This window comes from Paroedura picta, chromosome 1 (genome assembly GCF_049243985.1).
Source record: "Paroedura picta isolate Pp20150507F chromosome 1, Ppicta_v3.0, whole genome shotgun sequence".
Lineage (NCBI taxonomy): Eukaryota > Metazoa > Chordata > Lepidosauria > Squamata > Gekkonidae > Paroedura > Paroedura picta.
This window is the reverse complement of record NC_135369.1, coordinates 128753716-128774445: the sequence shown is the minus strand read 5'-3', so window position 1 is coordinate 128774445 and position 20730 is coordinate 128753716. Positions and strand designations below refer to the sequence as shown.

Sequence of the window (20730 nt, the reverse complement as noted above, 5' to 3'; positions counted from 1 at the left end):
GTGCTCTGCGGAAACGGCCCGTCCAAACCCAAGCGGCAGGCAGGCAGGCAGGCCCCGTGGCAATCCCAACCGCTTTGGGCGGCAGCTTACTTACTGCGGGGCGTCTGTTTCGCCTGGCGCAGGACGGAGGCCGGTCGTCGTCTGGGCTGCCTTTTCTGCCCCCGAAGCCAGGTGTCCGAAACAGGTGCGCCGGGTCTGAAAGTCGGCTGTGCGGGTATGGGGGGGGGGGAGAACTAGGCTGGATCTGGTTTAGCCCGACTCCGCCTTCCCGTGTCTCTGTCGCCACCGGCAAATCCCCCTCCGAACCTTCACGCCTTCAGATATCCGGGCAGGAGGCGGCGGAGTGGCCTCCGGTCCCCCTCCCCGCCGCCCCGATCAGGCAATTTGCTCTCTGCTTCCCTCGCTCTCCTCCCTGAGATCGCCCCACCTTCAAGCGGCTTTAGTCTCGAGGGGAAACGTGTGTGTGAAATCCAAGCAGCAGGTTGGGGCGGCTTAGAAGAGTCAAGACAATCATGGGCCTCAGCGGCCTGGGAACGCCCTTCCTTCCTTCCTTCCTTCCTAAATGTCACCTTATCTGGAGAGTGTCCCCCTCTTCCGCTGGCTGTAATGTTTCCCTGCATGGCAAGGTAGGCAAGCACCACGAGCGAGGAAGCGCTTCCGCGGCTTGTGCTGGGGCACCCAGCGGGATCCCTGTCCGAGGAAACTGGGCTTGGCTCTAAGCAGGCCGGCCCCGTGGCCGTTTACCAAATCGTGACCCACGGAGTCCAGTCTGCATTATTCTCGCATGCTGTGTGCCCAGGACCACACTGCCACACGAATGGTGCCCGGGCGATGATAAGAGAAGCCGCATTTATTTCTTTATCGTTCGGCCAGCGTGCGTAATGTAGCCGGGAGATCCTAATTCGTTGCCTGACCCCTCCTCTCGACCCCGGCATTCCTCGGGGGCATTCCAGGGACGACCCTGCTTAGCCTCCCAGATCGGACGGGGCCGGCTTCGCCTGGGCTATCCTGGTCGGGGTAACAGAAGCAGACGGGAGGCTACTAACGTTCACAGCCGCGCACGGCACCCCTGGCAGGACGGATGTAGTCGTCTCCTAAGGCCACAGGAAACCGCTACCGCCGCAGGCCGGTGTCTGGGACCGCAGGCACCCGCACGGCCCCCTCCCCACGAGATGGGGCGCTGCGGGGATCGCTGCCTTCTCTCTCGCCCCCCAGGCCCGCCCGGAGAGGGGGGAGGGGGTCTGACTCCAGAGGCTAGCCACAGCCCTCCAGCCGCCTTCGCTCTGCCTCCTGCGCCCCCGGTTCCTCCCCCACCCCCCGCCGTGTCACTCAAGGCTCTCGGCCCAGGTTTCCATAACAAACTGATGTATTTGAACCCCCCACACACACAAATAAAAAAAGCAAGCAAACAGGGCATCGAAAAGACAGATTCACAGTCCTCCTGAACGTTCAGGTTGCAAGCTCATGTCCACATTATTCGGAATTAAATCCCATTCGAGACAATAAATTGTTTGAAGTCGAATACTTGGATCCGAATACGATTCTCCGGGGGTAGATCCTGTTGGGAGGCGGAGGGATAGGCCACAGCCTGTCTGAATCCGCGGGAGCCGAGCCGTGCAGTTCCCTCACCAATGGCAATGGGGGGGGGGGCAACATTTCGGCCTGGGCAGCAGCAGTCCCCGGGTTGTGGCCCAGCCAGCCCTCCCTCCCTCTCTCTCGAAGTCACCTCCTCGGCTGAAAACATGGGCCGGAAGGCAAGCCGGAGACGAAGACCCCGCACAGCTAGAAGGCGCCTTCTCAGGAGCCCCCCCCCCTCCCGCCGCCGTAGGATCTGCGCCCTCCGGCCGCCTGTTTTGAGCAGGCCCGGTTGGGTCTTAGCGGACGGCACTGTGGAGGAAAGTGCCTCGCAAGTAGCGGGGACAGAAGGGAGGGGGTGTCGTCGGTTGAAGCGCGAGATAATAACAGTGGTCAGACAACCCCACGCCAAGGCTTCAGATGACCGAAGCTCTACAACAGCCCTGCAGCGTAGGCCACCTCTTGCCCAGAAGACGCTGAAAGCGATTCCTATGCACGCACATCCGGAAACGAATCTTTCTGCGTTCGCTATTGCTCCGAGAGGTTTTTTCGTTTCGTCCGGTCACAGCTGCTTTCTGGCCACCGGTCGTGTTCCCGAGACAGGAGACTGCCCGGGGTGATTTGCCGTGGCCTGCCTCGGCGTGGATCCCAGCGACTTTCCTGGGGGTTCCTAACCAAACCCAAACCAGGATCGACTCTGCGTAGCTTTTGAATCCTGCCCAGATCGGGCTCGCTGGGGCCGCCCAGGGCCGGAGCCGACCCTGCCTAGCCGCTAGCCTTGCGCCCTTCGAGCCGACGCCGGGACGCTTCCGCGATCCTCCCTCGGCTGGCCCTAGCGCAGGAGAGAGCCGCTGCGTCTAACTGTCGGGCCGTGTCCCGAAGGGGCTCCCCCGTTAGGAGGCCTACCCAAGACTCGCCGGGCTCCAGGGAAGGACCCGCAGGACACGTGGCTGCTCGTGTGCGTCTCTGGGGGAGCCTCGGGGCAGCGGCCCATTCCCGCCGGCGCAGGCGGATCGTTTTCCAACCCAGGCGGGGGCGGGATCGGCCTGTCACTGCGAGCGGTCAGTGCCCGGGGCCCGGCAGCCCAGCCGCTTGAAGGTGTGTCCCAAAGCAGCGCTTCCTTCAGGGCTGGCGGCTCCAAGGCAGTTCAGATCCGCTCCTGAGGTGAAGGCTTCGCGGACCTCTTCAGCGCCAGTATTTACCCACCATGCAGTTCCAGAGAGATTGGGTCCCGTTAAAGTCCAGTGGCACCTTTAAGACCGACCAAGTTTTAGTCAAGGCTAAATTTCCATAATTTCCTATGCAAGCACACTTCTGCAGGGCGCTTTTCTTCTGAGGCCAAAGTGTTTATTTTGTGCCAGTGCGGGGTTTAGTCCCGCTTCACGATGTTTATTTTCTGGGATACACCAAAGCAACCTGGTTCACTTTTCCCAGAGATGCGAAGATGTGCAAATTCACCTGGTAAATGGGATTGGGCTGCCCCTCTGATTAAATAGCACAGCGCCTGGGCTAAAGAAAAGAATGCCTGCAGGACACCAGCAAGATTCTAGGCACTAACCAAATTTATTCGTGCATAAACTTTTCTGAGCCTTAATTCCAGCAACAGCAAACCTCCCACTGAAAACAGCAATTATGTTTCTTCTGCACTGATGGCATGGCTGAACAGAACTTGAAGGGATGATGTGGTTTTAATGGGTTTTAGTGTTTTAATGTTTATGTTTTAATATTAACTATTGTTGCACACTGCCATGAGCCTACACAGGAGTATGGTATGCAAATTAAATTATTATTATTATTAACAATGTTATTTTTGTGTTGCATTTGATTGAAATATGAATGTTCAATGTCAGGTATTTGCCTCTGGTTTTCTCAAATTGGAGAACTGGAAGCTAATTGACCCCTCTAGCAGGCTCAGATTAGAACATAGGTAAGGCTTGTGATATGCTTAGGTTTGATGACTTATGCACACTGCTTGATCCATGCCCCCTTCACTAACCATGGGAGGCAGCTATTGGATACCCAGACAAAGCATCTACTAAGAGACAGATCTGAAAAACTAGGAGAAAAGGCTAAACTTGAGAACTCTTGCATGTGACCATAATTCTGCATGCAAGAGGATCTGGGAGGGAAAGGGTTAAGAGAATTCTCTCTCTCTCTCTCTCTCTCTCTCTCTCTCTCATACAGTCGGCACCATCCTCTCATTGTTTAGATGTTGAGCCTCTTTGGCCTTTACCTGCCTTATGTTTCAGTCTTATATAATCTCTCTCTTCTCCCTTATCTGGGCTTAGAACTATAGGTTAACCTTTTTGAAGTTAACTGTTCAAAATAAGTTAACTGTAACCTAAATAAATATGTCATTTGATGTACTTTTATTTTTGTAAATAAAATGTCTTATTTTTCTTACCATTGGAGTCTGATTTACAGCATTTCCCCCTTAATAGGGAAGTGTGGAGAAGTGTACTGTGTAAAGCTTCTGTGTTTCCCAGACGTTAAGAAAAAAAAATTAAAACAATAGGTTATGGGTCCAGAGTCTATCAGAAGCTTAATTTAAGCTTAATGTTTTTAAAGGACTTAAAGTCTTTGATTAGCTGATCTCGTTATTTTTTGATCTTTACAAATTATCCATTGTTCTTCTCCATGCTGCTGTTATAAGGATGGCTGAATCAAGGAGATATTTGGAGATCCCAAAAGTTATTGCTGAGAGTTATAGTAGCTGGCTTAAAAGCTTTCACATACTCCTTGAAGCTGCTGGAATCCTAGAGGAAGAAAAAACAATAGAGAAAGGATGGGAAATGTATACTTGGATAATCAAAAATGGGACTGCCAAGAACATTATTATGGGATCATTGGATGACAGTGAGACTGTCATGTTTGAAAATTCCCAGACACCAAAATAAATGCTTAAGAGCCTAGAAGATACTTTTGGATTTACTAGTATTAAACCTCAAGGAGTACAGTTGGAAAAAAAAAACTTTATGAAATGAGATTGCATAACAGAGAAAACTATAAAAAATGTATCTGAACTGAGGCAGGTGTTTGCAAATCTAGCAATCTGTGGCTTTAATCCAACTGATGAACAAAAGGCAAAATTTATGCTTAGAACTTTGTGGGGAAATTTTTTTCTGTGTTTGAGAGTGTGCAGAATCAGAGCCAAAAAAAAAAAAAGATGAAAAAAACTTTCAATCAGGCACTAAAAGAACTGCAAGAGGAATGTTCAAAATGGCTTATTTAATTTAAATCACCAAATGACTCAAGTACATTTCTAGAAAGAACTATTCCCAACCAAAGAAAGGGAGAAAAACCAATTGCTGGGTTGCTTTAATTACAACCAAAGGGGCCACTTTGCAAAGGACTATAGAGAGCGGTCAGCCAACAGTAATTTAAGACACACAGGAACAGCACACAAACTGTAAACAAACAGAGAGGTAATTTTAAACATCAAAAGCATGATGGTCCTAATGCCCCAAAGGAGTTTCAAAAAAACCTAATTGACTAGAAAAGCATTATTTATGATGATGCTGAATCAGAATCAAAGGAAAATAAGCATCTTGTAGGCAGATTCAGACGGTTAGCTGTGTTGGGTTTGAAGCAACAGAACAGAGTTTGAATCTAGTGGAATCTTTAAGACCAATGTAGTTTAATTCAGAGTGTAAGATTTTGTGTGCATGCATGCTAGTAGGCAGTGGGGCATCTAGACACAGCACACACTGCAAATATTGTTTGATGAACTTGATTAAAGTGAGAAAGGAGAAATAAAAACTGCTAATGGGAAAGGCAAACAGATTCAAGGCATAGGTACTGGCACTTTATGCTGTAGAAAATCTCACTAAAATTTCCTAAACTTATTTGGAGATGTCCCGTACTTACCTGAATCAAACTGTAATTTATTTCATACATCTCCATTAGACAACAATGATGGAAATAGATATTTTAAAAATCTTTCTGGATGCTTTCCTGAGATTCTCTAGTTGCATATCTGCCAAGGCAAAAGAGTGCAGTTCACCCGTTCCTCAAGAGATCTGTCACTATGGTTTCTAGCCATTTTGGAAGAAGGCCTCAAATGCTACAGATGGATCATTGTGGTTAGTTGATATCACCTCACACACAAATCCCCATGGCAGAGGAAGACATCCTGCATGGGAAGTCATTGAGCTCTACACCTGAGCAGAAGGGCACTGCTGAAAGGGAACGGAGATCTTTACTGGAGAGAAGCAAATGCATGCCTCTGTATGCAGGCCTATCCAATAAATGGGCAAAGCAGTCCTGATCTCCAGAACTTATCTGGTGTCATTGCAGGGTGCCAGACAAAGGAGTATTTGGCAGCAAGGCCTTCACATTTGAACCCCAGGAGAAAAAGACAGAAACTAGATCCAAGAAACAAAGGAAGCATTTCTATGGGATATGATTGTGGACAGGTTATAGAGTGGCATACCTCAAAACAGTCTATGTCAGGCATGTGATTTACTGTGATGAAAGTAGAACCAGTAGAGAAGGAACTGCATCGTCAGAAAAGGCAAATGGTCAGTATCTGTTCTTGGACCTTGAACCAGTGCACCATGATGAGACATCAGAACAAGGCACACAACCTGAGAAGTCAGATTCTCAGAGCAGCACAAGTCAGGAATGAGGAAGCAGGTGAGAATGAGAAGTCAGATGGACAGGACACCTCCATGACTACCCACACCTCCAATGCGCATTGTGACCAAACAAAGGCCTACCAGCCTCATGCTTGTCTTACCCCACAGGGTTGGAGTTACCATCAGAACTTCCTTCCTGGAAGAAAATAGAATAGATGCTAGCAGCCAATGCCTGTGTGTGGGAGAAGGCAGCAAAAGAGGAGACTGATGCTCTACATATAAATAAAATGTGGACCACCAGGAAAGCATCTTATTGCTTGTAAGTCAATATTTAAGGTCAAACAAAAATGCAGATGGAAATGAAGAATGCTACAAAGCAAGATTATTTGCTAAAGGCTTTTCACAAAGATATGGTCAGGACTTTGGTTAGGCCTTTTCACTGGTAGTGAAACACAGTACAGTCGGATTACTCTTGAGCAAAGCAGCATCCAAAAGGTCAGACATCTAGATGTAAAGACAGCATTTCTTCACAAGGAAGTCCAAGAGTATGAGAACCAGCCTGAAGGTTTTATGGACCACAAAAAGCCAAATTTAGTTTGCAAACAGTAGAAGGACAGTAAATCCCTGGAACAAAACATTACACATAATGCTTGCAGCACAAAACTGCAAGTAAAGAGAAGCAGCTTCATGTTTATACACTAAAGACAAAACATGCATTGAGTATTTGATCCTGGGTTATGACCAGCAAATGGACTATAACAGTGTGGTAGAGTGCCTAAACAGAGAAGTAGAATTTAAGGAGCTGGAAGATGTTTCTTCTGGACCATATAGATTGAAAGGAAGGGAGATGGTTCATTCTGTTTAAACCAGGGACAGAAAATAATTGAACTCTTACAGATGCTAGGTCTAAAATGCCAACACTGTAGGCAACACCTAAGCACCACTAACCAAACCACTACTGCATTCTTAGCAGCAGTAGTAGAAGAGTTGGGTTTTGGACCCTGCTTTTGAGACAAGTGCATCTAGCAAGAAAGAGTAGATTGCAGTAAAAAGGGTGGGTAAATATCTGAAAGGAATTTTAGATTTGAAACTAACATTGCCACCACTAAGTGTGAAGGACTCAGCAATAATGGAAAAGGTAGCTAAGTCTTTGCTGGCAATTTTAAATAAAAACCTTTCCACTATGGATTCAGCAACTGTAATTACTGACATTTTAGTTTTATGACTTGCCTTTTTTCTGCCAAAAATTGACTCTCACTGTAACATTGTAATTTACTAGTCATCCAAAATTAGTTGATCATCAGCTTAGACGAGGATTCCTTGGTAGTCCTGGGAGGGTTTCCTGAATGGATGGGAGTTAATTAATTTTTAATTTTAAAAAGTTATACATTTATCCGGTGATATGACCAGATATGGTCATGTTGAGCCACCCCTTCCAAAATGGCCAATGATGGGCCTGGAGGTGGTGGAAAGGGGAGGGGCCCCATTTGGGCATGTACGCAGCTAGGCTTCCCAACCATATGATGCACCATCACACAACTTCTGGGGTTTCTCAAAGCCCGAAGGATGTTTCAGGGGGGTTACAATGGTGGTAAAAAAGAGGAAAAAAAGATTAGAACGGCTGACTTAGACTATAAACCACAAGTAGGTACTCGTTCCTGTACGAAGGTGGACCAATCTCCTGGGCCAGTAGAAAGCAAACTACTGTAAGAATGTCTTCCACCGAATCAGAATATTTAGCACCTGCTGGAGCATGTAGAGAACTGTTGTGGCTAGACCAGTTATTAAAGGACTTTGGAGTTGATAAGCAAAAGCCAATTCAACTGAAAGACGACAACCAACTGTATTAAGACAACTGTATTAAGGTTTCTCAATCAGGAAAGCAATGGCTAAACACACTAAGCACCTTGGTGTGAAGTTTCAATTCATGCATGACCTAACTGAGAAGGGCAAAACAGAGCTGGAATATCGTTCAGCAGATGATGGCCAACACCCTGACCAAGCATCGACCAAGAGACAGATCTGAAAAACTAGGAGATAAGCCTAAACTTGAGAACTCTTGCATGTGACCCTAAGAAGAGGTATTAGATATTATCATTCTGCATACACAAGGAGCTGGGTGGGAAAGGGTTAGGAGAATTCTCTCACCGAGGTACATTTGGCAGTCGGTCCCACCCGTTCATTTGTTGGATATTGAGCCTCTTTGGCGGCTACTTGCCTTCTGTTTCAATTTATATAATCCCTCTCTTCCATGTTTTATGTGGGCTTGGGGGTGTGGCAAGTTAACTTTTTTCAGCATTAATCCATTCACAATTAAATATGTCATGTAAAATGTGCTTCTATTTCTGTAAGTAAAATTTCTTCCTCTTTTTACCATTGAAGTAAGATCACCTTTGTAATTTGTTTGAACAGGATTTTCCCTCTTAACTGGGAAAGGAAAAGGATTGTGGGTACTATGAAAAAGCTTCTGTGCTTTCAAGGCAAATGATATATATATATATTTAACCCTAAACCCTGCCAGTCAAACTTGGTCTTCAAGTTCCTGTCAGGGAGGAGGGCTCTTAGGCTGCAAGCAAACAACCTATCAGTGCCCAGAGAGAAACAACCTCATCCCTTTGGATTCATTCTCATGGGACCCACCAGGAACCCAGAGCAGGAAAGCCAAGGCTTGAAGTCGAGGAGGCAAGCCCAAAGACCGATGACCAATCCAAAGACCAAGGAGAGGTCCGCACAGCTAGGCCAAATCACAGACACTCCGACTGTCTCTTTCCATTGAATGCTTATTGCAACGCTCGCCAGTCCCACCACATTTCATGTTCTGTTGAGAATCGGGGTATAAACTGGGAGATTTACTGTGAGCATTTTGCACTGCAAACCCAGCCAGGTGATTTGAAACAAGAGCATAATGGGGGCAACCCCTCCCCCCCCCGTTTCTGATCCCGTCGACATCAATGGGGTTAGAGGGGTGTAACTCTGCTTAGCGTGTCGGCGGCAGCCGCCGTGTACAGAAGAAGGTCCAAAGGGCTAGGCGGTTTCTTCTGGGCAGGCGCGGCTAGGTCTCAGAATCGCGCCCCCGTGGCCTGGTTTTACAGACACTCGTTACTACGGGCACATTTCAGGCCAGGAAAGAACAACGTAGAAAAATGCAGACTACTTCGACATATATATAAATATAAAAAAGAAATTAAAATGAAGAACACAGACGCAAATCCTGTTCAACGGCTCGCCTGGAAACCAAGACAACCCGAACGGGCGAACTGGCCACAGGGGCACCCCTCCCCCCCCCAAATCCTATTTCATGTTTCTGTAGCACCCCTTTGTCCGAATAAACAAGGCCGTGAGGCGAGAAGCCGGGATGGAGACCTCCGCGGAGAGGAGCGCCGGCTTTCCAGGGACCGGGCAAGCGGCGACTTCGCCGGCCTACAAAACGTTCCGCGGCTCTTCTCACCCCAACAGACGGGGGATTTCCGCGTTTGGCCCAGAAATCGGGCAGGAGGGCGGGGCGGGGCAGGATGAATGAACCCCCCCCCCCACACACACACACACACGTGCCCATTACTCCAATAATGAGGGAGACTCTAACGAGCCTCGTTGGGACCCCGTGGAGGCGGGCGGCGTTCTCCAGAGAAATTGCCGGGTTTGCCAATCAATCCGATCTCTCTCTCTCCCGCCATAAATCTGTTTTTGCAACAGTTAAGCGAGGGCTTTTGTTCTGCACTTCGCGTTTCAAGGCCACATCAAAACTGGAATTAAACAAGAGCAGGCAGCTTAAAGCCTCGCCAATGAGAAAACCGTCTGTAAGAAAACAAACACTGAAACCCAATGCTCAATCATTTCCCCCTAGCAGCTAGAAAAAACAGCATTAAATCACCGATCCACGTGGGAAACAGGTTTCTTCTCGTTCTCCTCCCCCTCCCCTGCGACTTCTGAAAATAAAACACAATTATGACTCCTGAAACGCTAAACGACCTACATTCACTCCGCCTCAGCGTAGGAACCTCGGCTTGGGTGCAAGAAGGGGGTACCAAACAGCCAGGGGAGAGATTTCGCCTTCAATGTGTATCTTTCCCAAATCTCCCACCCCACCCTTTTAGGTCAAGCAGACGAAGCCCCCGGCGCCTGTTTAAACGCTTTGGAGGAAGGCTGTGTGGATTTCAGGCGCGGCCCTTTCTTCTTTTCCCTTGACAAAGGGGCCAACCTGACCTGCAAGGAATCAGTCGGGTTTTCTTTTTTAAATATATCTTTTGCAACCATCGCTAGGAACGGAGCCTCAACCCCGTTCACTTCCGTGTGTGTTTTGAAAGAACTTGTATTTATGTGACGCATCAAAGTTATATCCATTTAAACAACGAACATCCCATAAGCGGCTTCAAGGATTGTAAATAGTTAACTTTTTGTCACAAATAAAACTTCAAACAGGACATGAGCGAGGAGTCCCCTTTAGTGAAAGACCTCCGCCGAGAAGTGTCGGCCACAGGAGTCCAGCGGCCGGAGAGTCCCCCCCTCCCCCGGAACAGGCCTCCGCAGAACGGCTTAAGATCGCGCTCCAAACCCGGTGCCCTCTAAGCTGTGCTTCTTTTTGGAGAGGGAGGGAGACGTGGGACGGAGGCGGGAATGAAGGGGGGGGGAGGGGGCTCCTTCGGCAGACCGCACTTTCTCAAATCCCTAGCTTTCCCGAAGCAGACTGGAAAGTGAAGACGCATCAGCCAGGCGGGTGGAAGCTGGATGCCTACGAACGGCCTTTCCCGCGATCCGCCCGGGAGTTTTTTCAAGAGGGAAGCCTACCTGCCCGGTCGCTCCTCTCCCCCCCTCCCCAGAACTCTTCGAAACAAAGGGAGAGAAAAAAAGCCCCACCCACTCCCCTCCGTCCAAACTCACACCGCACAATTCAGTTCCTTGTTAGGTCCTTAGAGGCTCGGCCATTGGATTATAACATTGCAAGCCTCTGGGAGGGTCGTGGGATTCGACGTTCAGGACAATGAAGGCGAGGAAATGTTCTTTCTTCGAGCCCGGCCAGGCTTTCCCGCGAGCCCCCCGCGCAAAGAATGGCCGCCCTCCCCCCTGTCCCTGGGCCCCGGAGCCCCACTCCTTGTCCCGCCCGCAGGCCCTGCAGCGGGGAACACGAGCACACGCCCAGCTTCCCACGGCCTCCGTTTCTATCTGCAGTCCTCAGAGTCAGTTCTGCGCGGCCATTTTTTTCGGGGTGGGGTGGGGGGAGCGGGGAGTCTCTGAACTCGGTGGCACTTGGTTCCGAGCAGACTCCGATCAAAACCTCTCCAGCCCACGGCCAGCCCAGGTGTGCTGACGCCTGACCCCCTGAGTCTAGGGCCTCCGAAAGTGAACAGGTGCAAGGGCCCCTGTGTGGACGGATCTCCACGGACCTCCCGTCCGGAAGACATCATGGCCATTTTGCGTTGGTGACGTCGTAGCGACCACAATGTTCGTTTGTTGCGGGGGGGGGGGGGTTCAAAAGGTAAACAAGGGGTGGGTTTGCAATGGAGTGTACTGTAAGGCTGTCTTTAAAAATCATAATTATGTTAAAAATAAGTTCCGCTGGACGCTCGGTTCGAAAGAGGGGAGAGTAAGGACGGGGATCATTCTCGACCCCCGGTTCCGTGTGGGTCGGGGCCCACCCGTGGCTTGCGCGCAACTGGATGCAACGCTTCTCGTGGCAAGCCCTCCGCTGCCGCTTCCTCGGCTCCCGGGCACGGGAGACAGGCCGGTGGTCGCCGAAGAGGTCGCTGACGTCGAAAGCCAAGCCTGGCGTCACTGTTGCGTCAGCTTCATGTTCCGCCCGTCAGTTCCATCCCCTCTTTCAGTCGTGGCCCACCCCAAAGGAGGCCGCGAGGTACAACTCATCCCCTTCAAGCGTACTGAGCCGCTCTCGGCACGGCGCCTCCTCCACCAACTAGCGCATCAAGTCGCCTTCCCTCAAGTCGCGGATTCGGAATCAGTTTAAGGCCTCTAGGGACGGGAGGGGGGCGGCAGAGTCAAGGGGTCTGGGATTCCATTGCTGGTGTGCCTGACCCTTCGCCAAACCCCTTCGGTCTCTCCGTGGGCAGCGAGGTCGGCCAGTCCATCTCTCTGGAAACAGCGGCGTCCAACTCCCACAGTTTGCCCTTGCCTGCCAACCAGCACACCCCAGGTCATAAAGGGATGCCGCCCGTTTCAGGTGAGCCTATTTTTGACTAGGGCTCTTTCAGGGCTAAGTATTTGGCTTGCCTTCAAGAACCCAACGGCCAAAAATCGTACCCACTAAGCCGCAGTTCCTTGCTTCTGAGTCAATTTTTAATTTTTTTTGCAAATTGAGGCGCTTGGAAACATCGATCCAGATAATCTCTCGAAAAGGAGAGAATGGCCTAACTGCACAGCGTTCATCCAGGCTGCTCTTGAGGGGTGGTTTAAGAATGGAGCTCAAACAGAAGATCTCCCCAAACCGATCTTTCGATCTCCCCAAACCTATTGAGCCCCGGGCCCTGAAACTGAAGCAGAATTTCTACCAGACCTGCTTAACTCAATTGCAACCTGGGGTTTCCCCTCCCCCTTTAAAGTGACACTGCAACAATTCCTAACACCCCCACCCGGGCAGATTCTCAGGTCGCTCCTTCCTTAGGTAAATAAACGAGCCCTCGGAACCACCGTGCCCAAGATCGTCCTTGGCAGATCGTCCCTGAGACTTCCTTCCAAGGCAACATAGCCAGGATCCCGTGGCGAGGTTCATATCCCCCCACCCATTTCCCTGGTAACGGCCCAGGGGTCTTAGGCCACGACACTGGCCGGCCAAAGGCCTTTAGGACTGCCGCCAAATTGTGTGTCGGGTTGTGCCCTCGCATTTGCCGCCAAACGAGAAGGGCAGGAACAAAAAGGAAAGCCTCGAGGGGGGGGGAGAGAGCAGGAGGACCAGCCGAGCCCCTCCTGAGCCATCCGTCGGCCAAGCCAAGAGCCTCCTGGCATCTGCGGCTGCCAGCGCCGCCGTTGCCCTTGGCCGCGCAATGCCACCCCCACCCCCGCGCTTCCTTTTTGCCACGGCCGCCTCAGCCGAGCCGCTGCTCAGGGCTCCCCCCTCCCCGGCGCGCCCGGTTCCCGCCGCGGCCGAGCAGCACCATCTGCTTCTCCGGCCCCGCCGCGCCCGCGACGGAGGCGCTTGGAATTGACCAGCCCCGCGGCCAAGCACGCCCGGAGGCGGCCCGCAGGCGCCGCGGCAGCAGCCGAAGCAGGGCCTCGCGGGTCTCAGGGCCTCCCGGGGAGAAGCCTTCACTCACGGCCACGACCACAGCCGAAGCCTCCAGAGGACGCCTGCCTCGCCTCGCTAGCCTCCCTGATCCTAAACAGCCGGAGCGCCGCGCGCGCTTCTCCGACGCCGACTTCAGCAGGAGGGCGAGGCCCCGGCTGCCTCTCCCTCCGAGGGAGCCCTGAAATCAAAGCGACTTCCTCCCACGCGGGCCTTCCCGGCAGATTGTACGGAGTTCGGTGGGTGGACCACAGCTGCAGTCCTAAGAACCCTTCCCCGGAAGTAGGCTCCGTGGAAGGCAATGGAAATTACACCTGAGTAGGGCTGTTTAGGCTAGAGATAGAAGGGGGGGGGAGCTGTCATTTACAAGTATGGGCACGATCCAGCCAAAGCGAGGCACAGAACGGAGGAATCCGATGCACTCTTGAGTAAGCTCAGTTGGCTGTTTTCCCGAGGACAGTTTAAGAGAGGTTTGGAGCTCTCACCGCTTTCAGTAATAAGAAGTATAAAAACACGAGCTCTCCTCCTCTCGCCCCCTCAAATCTACGGGATTTAAAGAATTCCAGGCGGATGATGCTAAGGCAGAGCCAGCTGCCTGTGATGGAATTGTATTGCAAAGCACTAACCACGTCGCAATAAAGAGCTGAGCTCCCAAAGCGTCTTTATTGAAGGGCACTTTTCTCGGCGGGGCCCGGCCTGCCTGCCTGCCTGCCTGCCTGCCTGCCTGCCCAAGGAGCGGACCTGCCGACTGGTTTGATAACACTCCCGTCCTTGGGAAGGCGAACGTGGGGGAGGGTCGGGAGACCCTGGAAAGCGGCCACGTAAGAAGTCATCGGCTGAACCTTTGACTAACAAACGGGCGGGGGGAGCTAAACCCCCCACCCCAAACCAAAATCAGCCTAGCGCTATTTCGATTCCTGTCTCCGTGGCTTCAACCATTAGGATGTTTTGCGCTTAATTCCGCTTTTATCCTTAAAGCTGCAGCTGCCCTAATGATTTGTTTTCCTTAATTCCCCCGGGATAATTTCTCTCTGCAAAATGCTTCCCAACCCCTCTTATTCTGAAATCCCCAGCTGGTTTTTAGCGACTCCTCCCACAGTGGGTTGTTGTTTGCTTGTTCTAAATTCACCGATCCTGTGACCTTTACCCAGGGCTCATTCTGCACATGGAAGATAATGCATTTTCAGTGTGCTTTTGCATCAGGATTTTCCTGTGAAGAACAGGACAATCTACTTCTAAGGTGCACTGAAGGTGCATTAACCCTTTGGTGCAGATTCACAGCAAATTCACAGCAGTGATATTTTTGGGGGGGGGCCTTCAATAGAATCTCATCGTCGTTCTGCGTCAAAGGCCATGCAAGGTTAGACACACAGGTAAGACACACGGACTTTAACAAGAAATAAACAAATAATTTCCTACGGAAATGTGTGCCGAAATGCGTCTCGGACTTGGTTAGGATTGGGTCCTCTGCCAAAAGACCCACCCTTACAAGAGATCAGACTACACCAATAGTTAATTATCGAAAAATGACAACACAGTCCTAAATCACAAGGCCCTTGCTTTGAAGGCCCGTCTCAGGTTGCCAGCCTCTTTGCTCTTACTCGGGCGTAAACCTCAGGGCACTCAGTGAGACTGGGCTTCCGAGCGAGCGCGGTTGAGCCTGCTCTGGGCAGTGTTGGAGGCGGGGTGTTTGTCTGGATCCCGCTCTGGCCGCCCTCGTCCGTCTCCCCTTTCCCCTTCCAGATAGCCAGCCGCTTCCTCTGGTCAGCTGGCTCCGCTGCCAAGGCAGGCCGTGTCTCCCTCGTTTCCGTTCATATCGGAAACTTCGGGTCGGGATGCGCAAGTTCATGCATATTGACGACCCGGCCTTCACTTCGGCTCCCCTGCCCCACCGGCCCCCATCCCAGAGCGCGCTGCTCCACGGGACTGAAGCCAGGCCTGCGCTTCGATCTAAGTCAATATTGAGCTTGGGATGACTCCCTTCCCCTCCCCCCCCCCCGTGGATATTAAATATGGGCGACTTGTCCTTTTGGGTCATGCACGTGGCGGGGCCAGGGATGCCCGGCTGTCTGCGGCGTAACCTTGTTTGCCTCCGCGGCCCAGGCAGCTGAGCTCCGCGCCTTGACGTGTTGACAAAGGCGCAGCCAAGCACAGCCTATGTACCGAAGGGGAAAGTGTTTTTTTTGGGGGGGGAGGGCGCCACCCCCCAGGAGCGCGGTGGACGGGGCCTCCGGCCGCCCTGACCTACCTTCCGGGAAGACCACTCGCATCTTCAGATAGCTGGTGGTGAGGCGGATGATGGAGGCCTTGTCCAGCTGCGAGGTGATGGCCGAGGGCAAGGGCAGCAGCTTGGCCAGTTCGTAGAACTCGCTGTTCTCTTTCTCCCGTCTCGTCCGGGCAGCATTTTTGGACTTCTCTTTCATGGTGGTTTCTTCCTCCTTCTAGCCGACAGCTTAAGCTCCACCGAAGCATCCAAAAGAGGCCAGCGAGGGTCAGTTCAAACAAACCATGGGGGTGGGGTGGGGGCGTTGTAGCAAACGAGCCGGCTACGAAGTCACTCAGGGGGGGGGGCTGGGGCGCTGGCTGGGAATCGCCAAGGGACCAAGCGCTCAAATCACGAACTGGTGAGCGCCAGAGCGAGGAAGCCCCTCGGGTTGGGTGTTGTTCATCAAGGAGCTGGCGAGACAGGAGCAGGGAAAGCGAGACTCCAGGGCAGACGGGCAGAGGGGACAGTTTCGACTCTGAACCGCATCTCAGACGGCCAACCAGGAGATGGTTCCTCGAGGGTCCCTGCCTCGCCCGGCTGCAAACGTAACTCCTTGGAAACGAGGCATCCTCCACGGCCTCACCGCCGCCGCCGCCGCCCGGGCCCCCTTCGGCTCATCCTCCTCGGGAGATCTCCAGGCGTTGTTCAGGGAGGGGCACGGGGAGGGGGGGGGGAGGCAACTGCGAAGACAAGAGCGCGGGCATGAGGAGAGGGAGACGCGACCCGGGGCGCCCTAGGCGGCTGGCATCCTCGGATGGAAGTCGCAGCACTTCCCAAAACAAACAGGGTCCGACTGAGCCACTACTCAGCAGACACGTCTGTCCACACACGCAGAGCCCGTCCTCCCCCTGTCCCCACCGCCCGCCCGAATCAGCGGGGGAGAAGGCATGCCGATAGGTCTCCCCGGGCAGGGGAATCCCGTCGTTCGCCTGCGGGAAAGTGGAGGAAGGCGCAGGGTTGCACTTGCAACCGCCCTCTCGAACTCCACCCAGGCCGCAGCGCCCATGCAGAGATCCACAGCGGACGGAAAATGACGCAGGAGGGGGGACCCAATCCACTCTGAGCAAAAAACGGTCCAGCGGCTCTCGTTCGTTTTCGAGGGGCTGCGCGCAGGAAGTCTTCCCCGAGGGTCCCACCTATGGTAATTGACACGTTTAAACTTCGTTGTTAGATTGTATTTGGGTCTCAGCTATCCCTCCGCTTCTTCCTCGCCGAAAGGTTCGGCCGGGAGAGGCGGATACACACAAGTGCGCGTTTTAACAAAGCGAAAGGGCGGCCAAAGTCTGCGCCCGATCCGGAGCGCCCACGTCGGCCGGCTTGTTTTGATTCGTGAGCGTTCCGGCTTGTTTCGAGTCCCGCTGAACCTTAGTTTTGAAAGACACGCGCTCTGGCTTAAGCGCCTTGAGGACGGCGACCCCTGTGGCCCAGTCCACCGACGGTCGCTTTTTCTGCCTCTGCTCTCGAGGGGGCGGGGAGAGGCGTGGGCGGCCTCCCTAACCTTCTACCCTGACACCGGGGTCCCGCCAAGGGGAGGGAGGGTCAGCCCATTCTCCCTAGGCCGCGTTCAGGGCCGGGCTCTGCCCACTCTGGCTGGGGCCCTTGCGGGCAATGCAAAGCGCAGCTCAGGTAGGCAGCTCGGCCCTGCACGACCTGGACCGATCGGGTGACATCGCAGGATGGGGGAGTCGCATTGGTCTGCCTGGAGCGGCGGAACAGAGCCAGGGGCCAGGAGCGCCTTAGAGACCACGGGCATTCGCTTCGCTTCCTTGGGCGGCTGGGCCGGGCGGGCGGGCGGCTGGGAGGGAGCCCCCCCGCGCCCTTTGGGAAGCCGGGAGGACCATCTGGCCGGCTCCAGGCCGAACCCTCCTCCCTCAGCCTGCGCAGGCCCTCCCGCCACCTACCTGCGTCCCAGGTGAGCCTCTTCAGGCCAAGGCGGGGGCTCCGCCCAAGGGGGGCCGTTCTCCCTGGCCCGTCCCCCCGCGGCCCCTCTGCAGCTGCCGGCCCATCCGGCCCCCGCCCCCTCCCGGGCCGACCGCCTGGCCCTGCCCTGCCTCTGCCGGGGAGCGAGCCCTACTGGCCGCCCGAGCGCCGCCGCGGAAACTTCTGGGCAGCCACAGGGGCTCCTGCGCGCAACTTCATGCCTCGGCCCCGCTTCCCTCCGGCGCGGCCTTAATGCCACTCACGCCGCCGCTCTCCCCCTATTGGGACGGGCCTCCGGAAGGGCAGCCGCTCACTGGCTGGGCGGAGGGCTGACGTCACCGCCTCCCCCCCGAGCGACACACCCCCTCCCCCCTCGGGGCGGGCCTGAGACCACGCGCCCCCCCCCCCCCGGCCAACCCCGGTCCCACCTAGACCCCGAGCCCAAAGGCGGCCGGCCCCAGGAAGGAGCCGCCCAATCCCTCGGCTGCCCCCGCGGTGCTCCGGGAGCCCTAACCGGGTGGCTTTCCGGCTAGGGAGGGCGCAGCGCGGTGTCTCCTGGCCCCTCCGGTCCCCCAAAGTCGGGAGCTTCAAAGGAAAGGCGAGCAAGGAGCGGCCAACAGCTCAACCCGGCCCTTGAAGCGCCAGCCTGGGCGGTGGTAGTATGGGGGAGGGGGGAGAGAGATAAATCGGTCACAGTCATTGGGTCTAATCCGCTGCCAGCCCGTAGGATCCGGGTGCCAACCCAGGGGACCGGCAGGGGCCAAAGGGCGGGGATCTTACCACGGGCTGTGCTGGCGAAGATCAGGCTGGAGTGGCTGCAGCCCGTGCTTAATGTCACCCGTCCAGTGCTCGGTGGTGGAACTAGACGCTTAAAGGTTCGCCAGTCCCGTCCGCCTCTTCAGAAACAAAGATCTGCGAAGTGATGTCCAGAGAAGTAACTTTCGCCGAGCCGCCGCTGCCTCCTCCTTGGGAGGCGAAGCAGAGAAAGGATATGTTTTGAGGATCCTTCCGCCGAGATGCTCCTAAACCCGCGTATTTGCAAGCCTATCCTGTCGATTTGAACGGAAGTGATTTTCAAGTCCAAGGGCTTAAATCCGCCGATCCAGACGATTGGGGGGGGGGTGGTGGGTGGAAATCCGCTCTGAATTCTCTGCCGAGCAGAAAGGGGGCTTCAGCATGGCACAACCTCTCGTGGGCTGCCCATTATGCAAGAGGATCAGCCCGGGAAGGGGAGGAAGCCGAGATTGCGATTCCAAACAGAAATCGGCGGCGGGGCTCAGCGCAGCCGGGCGGAATTACTGCTGGTGTTTACTCAGAGTCCAGCGGGATTTACTCCCTAGCAAGTGTGCTGAGGCTTTAAAGAGTTTCATTGGAGGGAGAAGGGAGAGATTAATGAATTGTCTTTTTGCTACCGTCTGCCAAACCAGGTTGGGGAGCGAGGGGTTTTCTAGTCCCCTCCCCCCAAATGCTGCCCTAAGGAGGAAAAAAACCCTCCGCGCTCACCTCCTCTAATTGAAAGCAACAAAATGTATCTATAATCTTCTTTATTTTACATCTAATAATCTGCTGGTGAGAACCTCTTGTTTAAAAGATAGCCCCACTGCTTGTCAGCGTCGCCTTGATTCATTTCCAGAGTCTAGGCTTGGTTCAACCCTGAAACCTTCACAAAAATTCATCTAAATGATGGTTTATTTTTATCTATCTGTTTCTACACCTCCTTTCTCCCCAAAGCGGTTTCCACCGGCCTCTCCCCCCCCCCACCACACACACACACACACACACACACACACACACTTTTATTCTCGCATTAGCGCTGCGGGGTAGATGACGCTGAATGCGGGCGACTGGCCCGAGGGCGCCCACCAAGTGCGGGATGCGAACCTGGGTCTCCTCAGTCCGCTCCTCACCTACTAACCGTGACGTCGCGCCGGGGCTGCCCGTGCTTGGCTCGCGAGTGGGCAGGTGCGCTCGCCCGCGTGTGAGTGGCCTTCCTGGCTCACCGCAATTGGAGCCCCTGACCAGTGGCCCCAGCGGGGCTCGTTTTCGACAAGGTCGCAGGCGGGGGTGGGCCCGGGGCCAGTGGGGAGAGATCCCCTTCGTGGGTGCCTCCCAACCGAGCTCTGGAGGTTCTCTCCCAGCATCTTGGCAACCCAGACCGGACACTGGGCCAGTGGGGGGGGGGGAGTGTCTGCGCTGGCTCTTCTTCACCCCCCCCCCAGCAAGGTGTCCTTTCAGGGGCTCCTTGAAACCCTCCCTTTCGGGTGCGACGCCCCGTTGCTCGCCGTCCCTGGTCCCGAGGCGGATCTCGAACCAAAGCGCAGCCGTCGGGACTCAAGAGGCTCCTGCCGCAACACGGCCCTTCCGCGCGCAGGGCGGCCAGCGGCGCCCGGGCTCGGCCTCTGCCCCGCTTCCTCTCCAACGGCGGAAGGGCGCCTGGGGCCGCCGTCTCGTCCGTCCATCCGTCCGTCCGGGAGGGCGGCCCGCTTGGAGGGGGGCGAGGGGAAGGGGGAGGGGGGGCGGCCTGATCCTGGCCCGGGGGTGGAGTGGAGGAGGCCGACCGCTTTCAGGGGCTCTGGCCAAGGCCCGTCAGGCCGAGGTCTGCCGGGCAGTGCCTTCACCCGGACCAAAGGCTGCGCCTCGACTTCCCCGGGCAGGCCGGCCAGGCCTTCGCGGATCCGGGCGGAGCGCCCCAAGCGGGCTTGGGTGACCTTGGGCAGGTCGCGGTGTCCCTCCAGGGCAGCGAGGAAACGCAACGCAAAGGACGGGCCAGTCCTCCGCCGCCCGCCTCCGGATGCGGAGTGCCGGGCCTCTTTCTCCCCGTGGCCGCCTCCGAAGGAAGTCCCGCTGAGTGGCCAGAGGATCGGGGCCTCCCGCTGCTTGGCACCCAGGGCCTCCTGGACACTCCGGTTGCGCCTCTACTTCCACCCAAGCGGATTAAGCAGGACCCTTTCGCCACGAATTGGATCTAGCTGAGAAGGGCGAAGACCTGGGGCAAGGGCCTGCTATTGGCTGGCGAAAGAACAGCGGTCGCTGCCTTCTCCTTCTCCCTCAGGCCCCGCAGACCCCGAACGATCGGCCCTCAGCCGCCCACGGGCAGTGCCGGCAACCATGCGCCTTGTAAGACCAGCACACCGCCACAGCCAGGGAACTCGGGGGTGGGG

The 20730-nt window shown here is 54.5% G+C and overlaps 1 protein-coding gene across 1 annotated transcript in view; it reads right to left on the bottom strand.

Annotated features, from left to right (window-relative positions):
- The window catches only part of SIM1 (SIM bHLH transcription factor 1), a 94748-nt gene extending 76967 nt beyond the window's left edge, over positions 1–17781 (bottom strand). Inside the window, exons 1-2 of the mRNA XM_077303457.1 lie at positions 17551–17781; positions 15632–16329 (exon numbers count right to left, since the gene is read on the bottom strand). Of these exons, the coding sequence (XP_077159572.1) occupies positions 15632–15806 (175 nt within the window). The 5' untranslated portion in view covers positions 15807–16329; positions 17551–17781. The remainder of the gene's footprint in view (positions 1–15631; positions 16330–17550) is intronic.
- Between the last annotated feature and the right edge of the window lie 2949 nt (positions 17782–20730).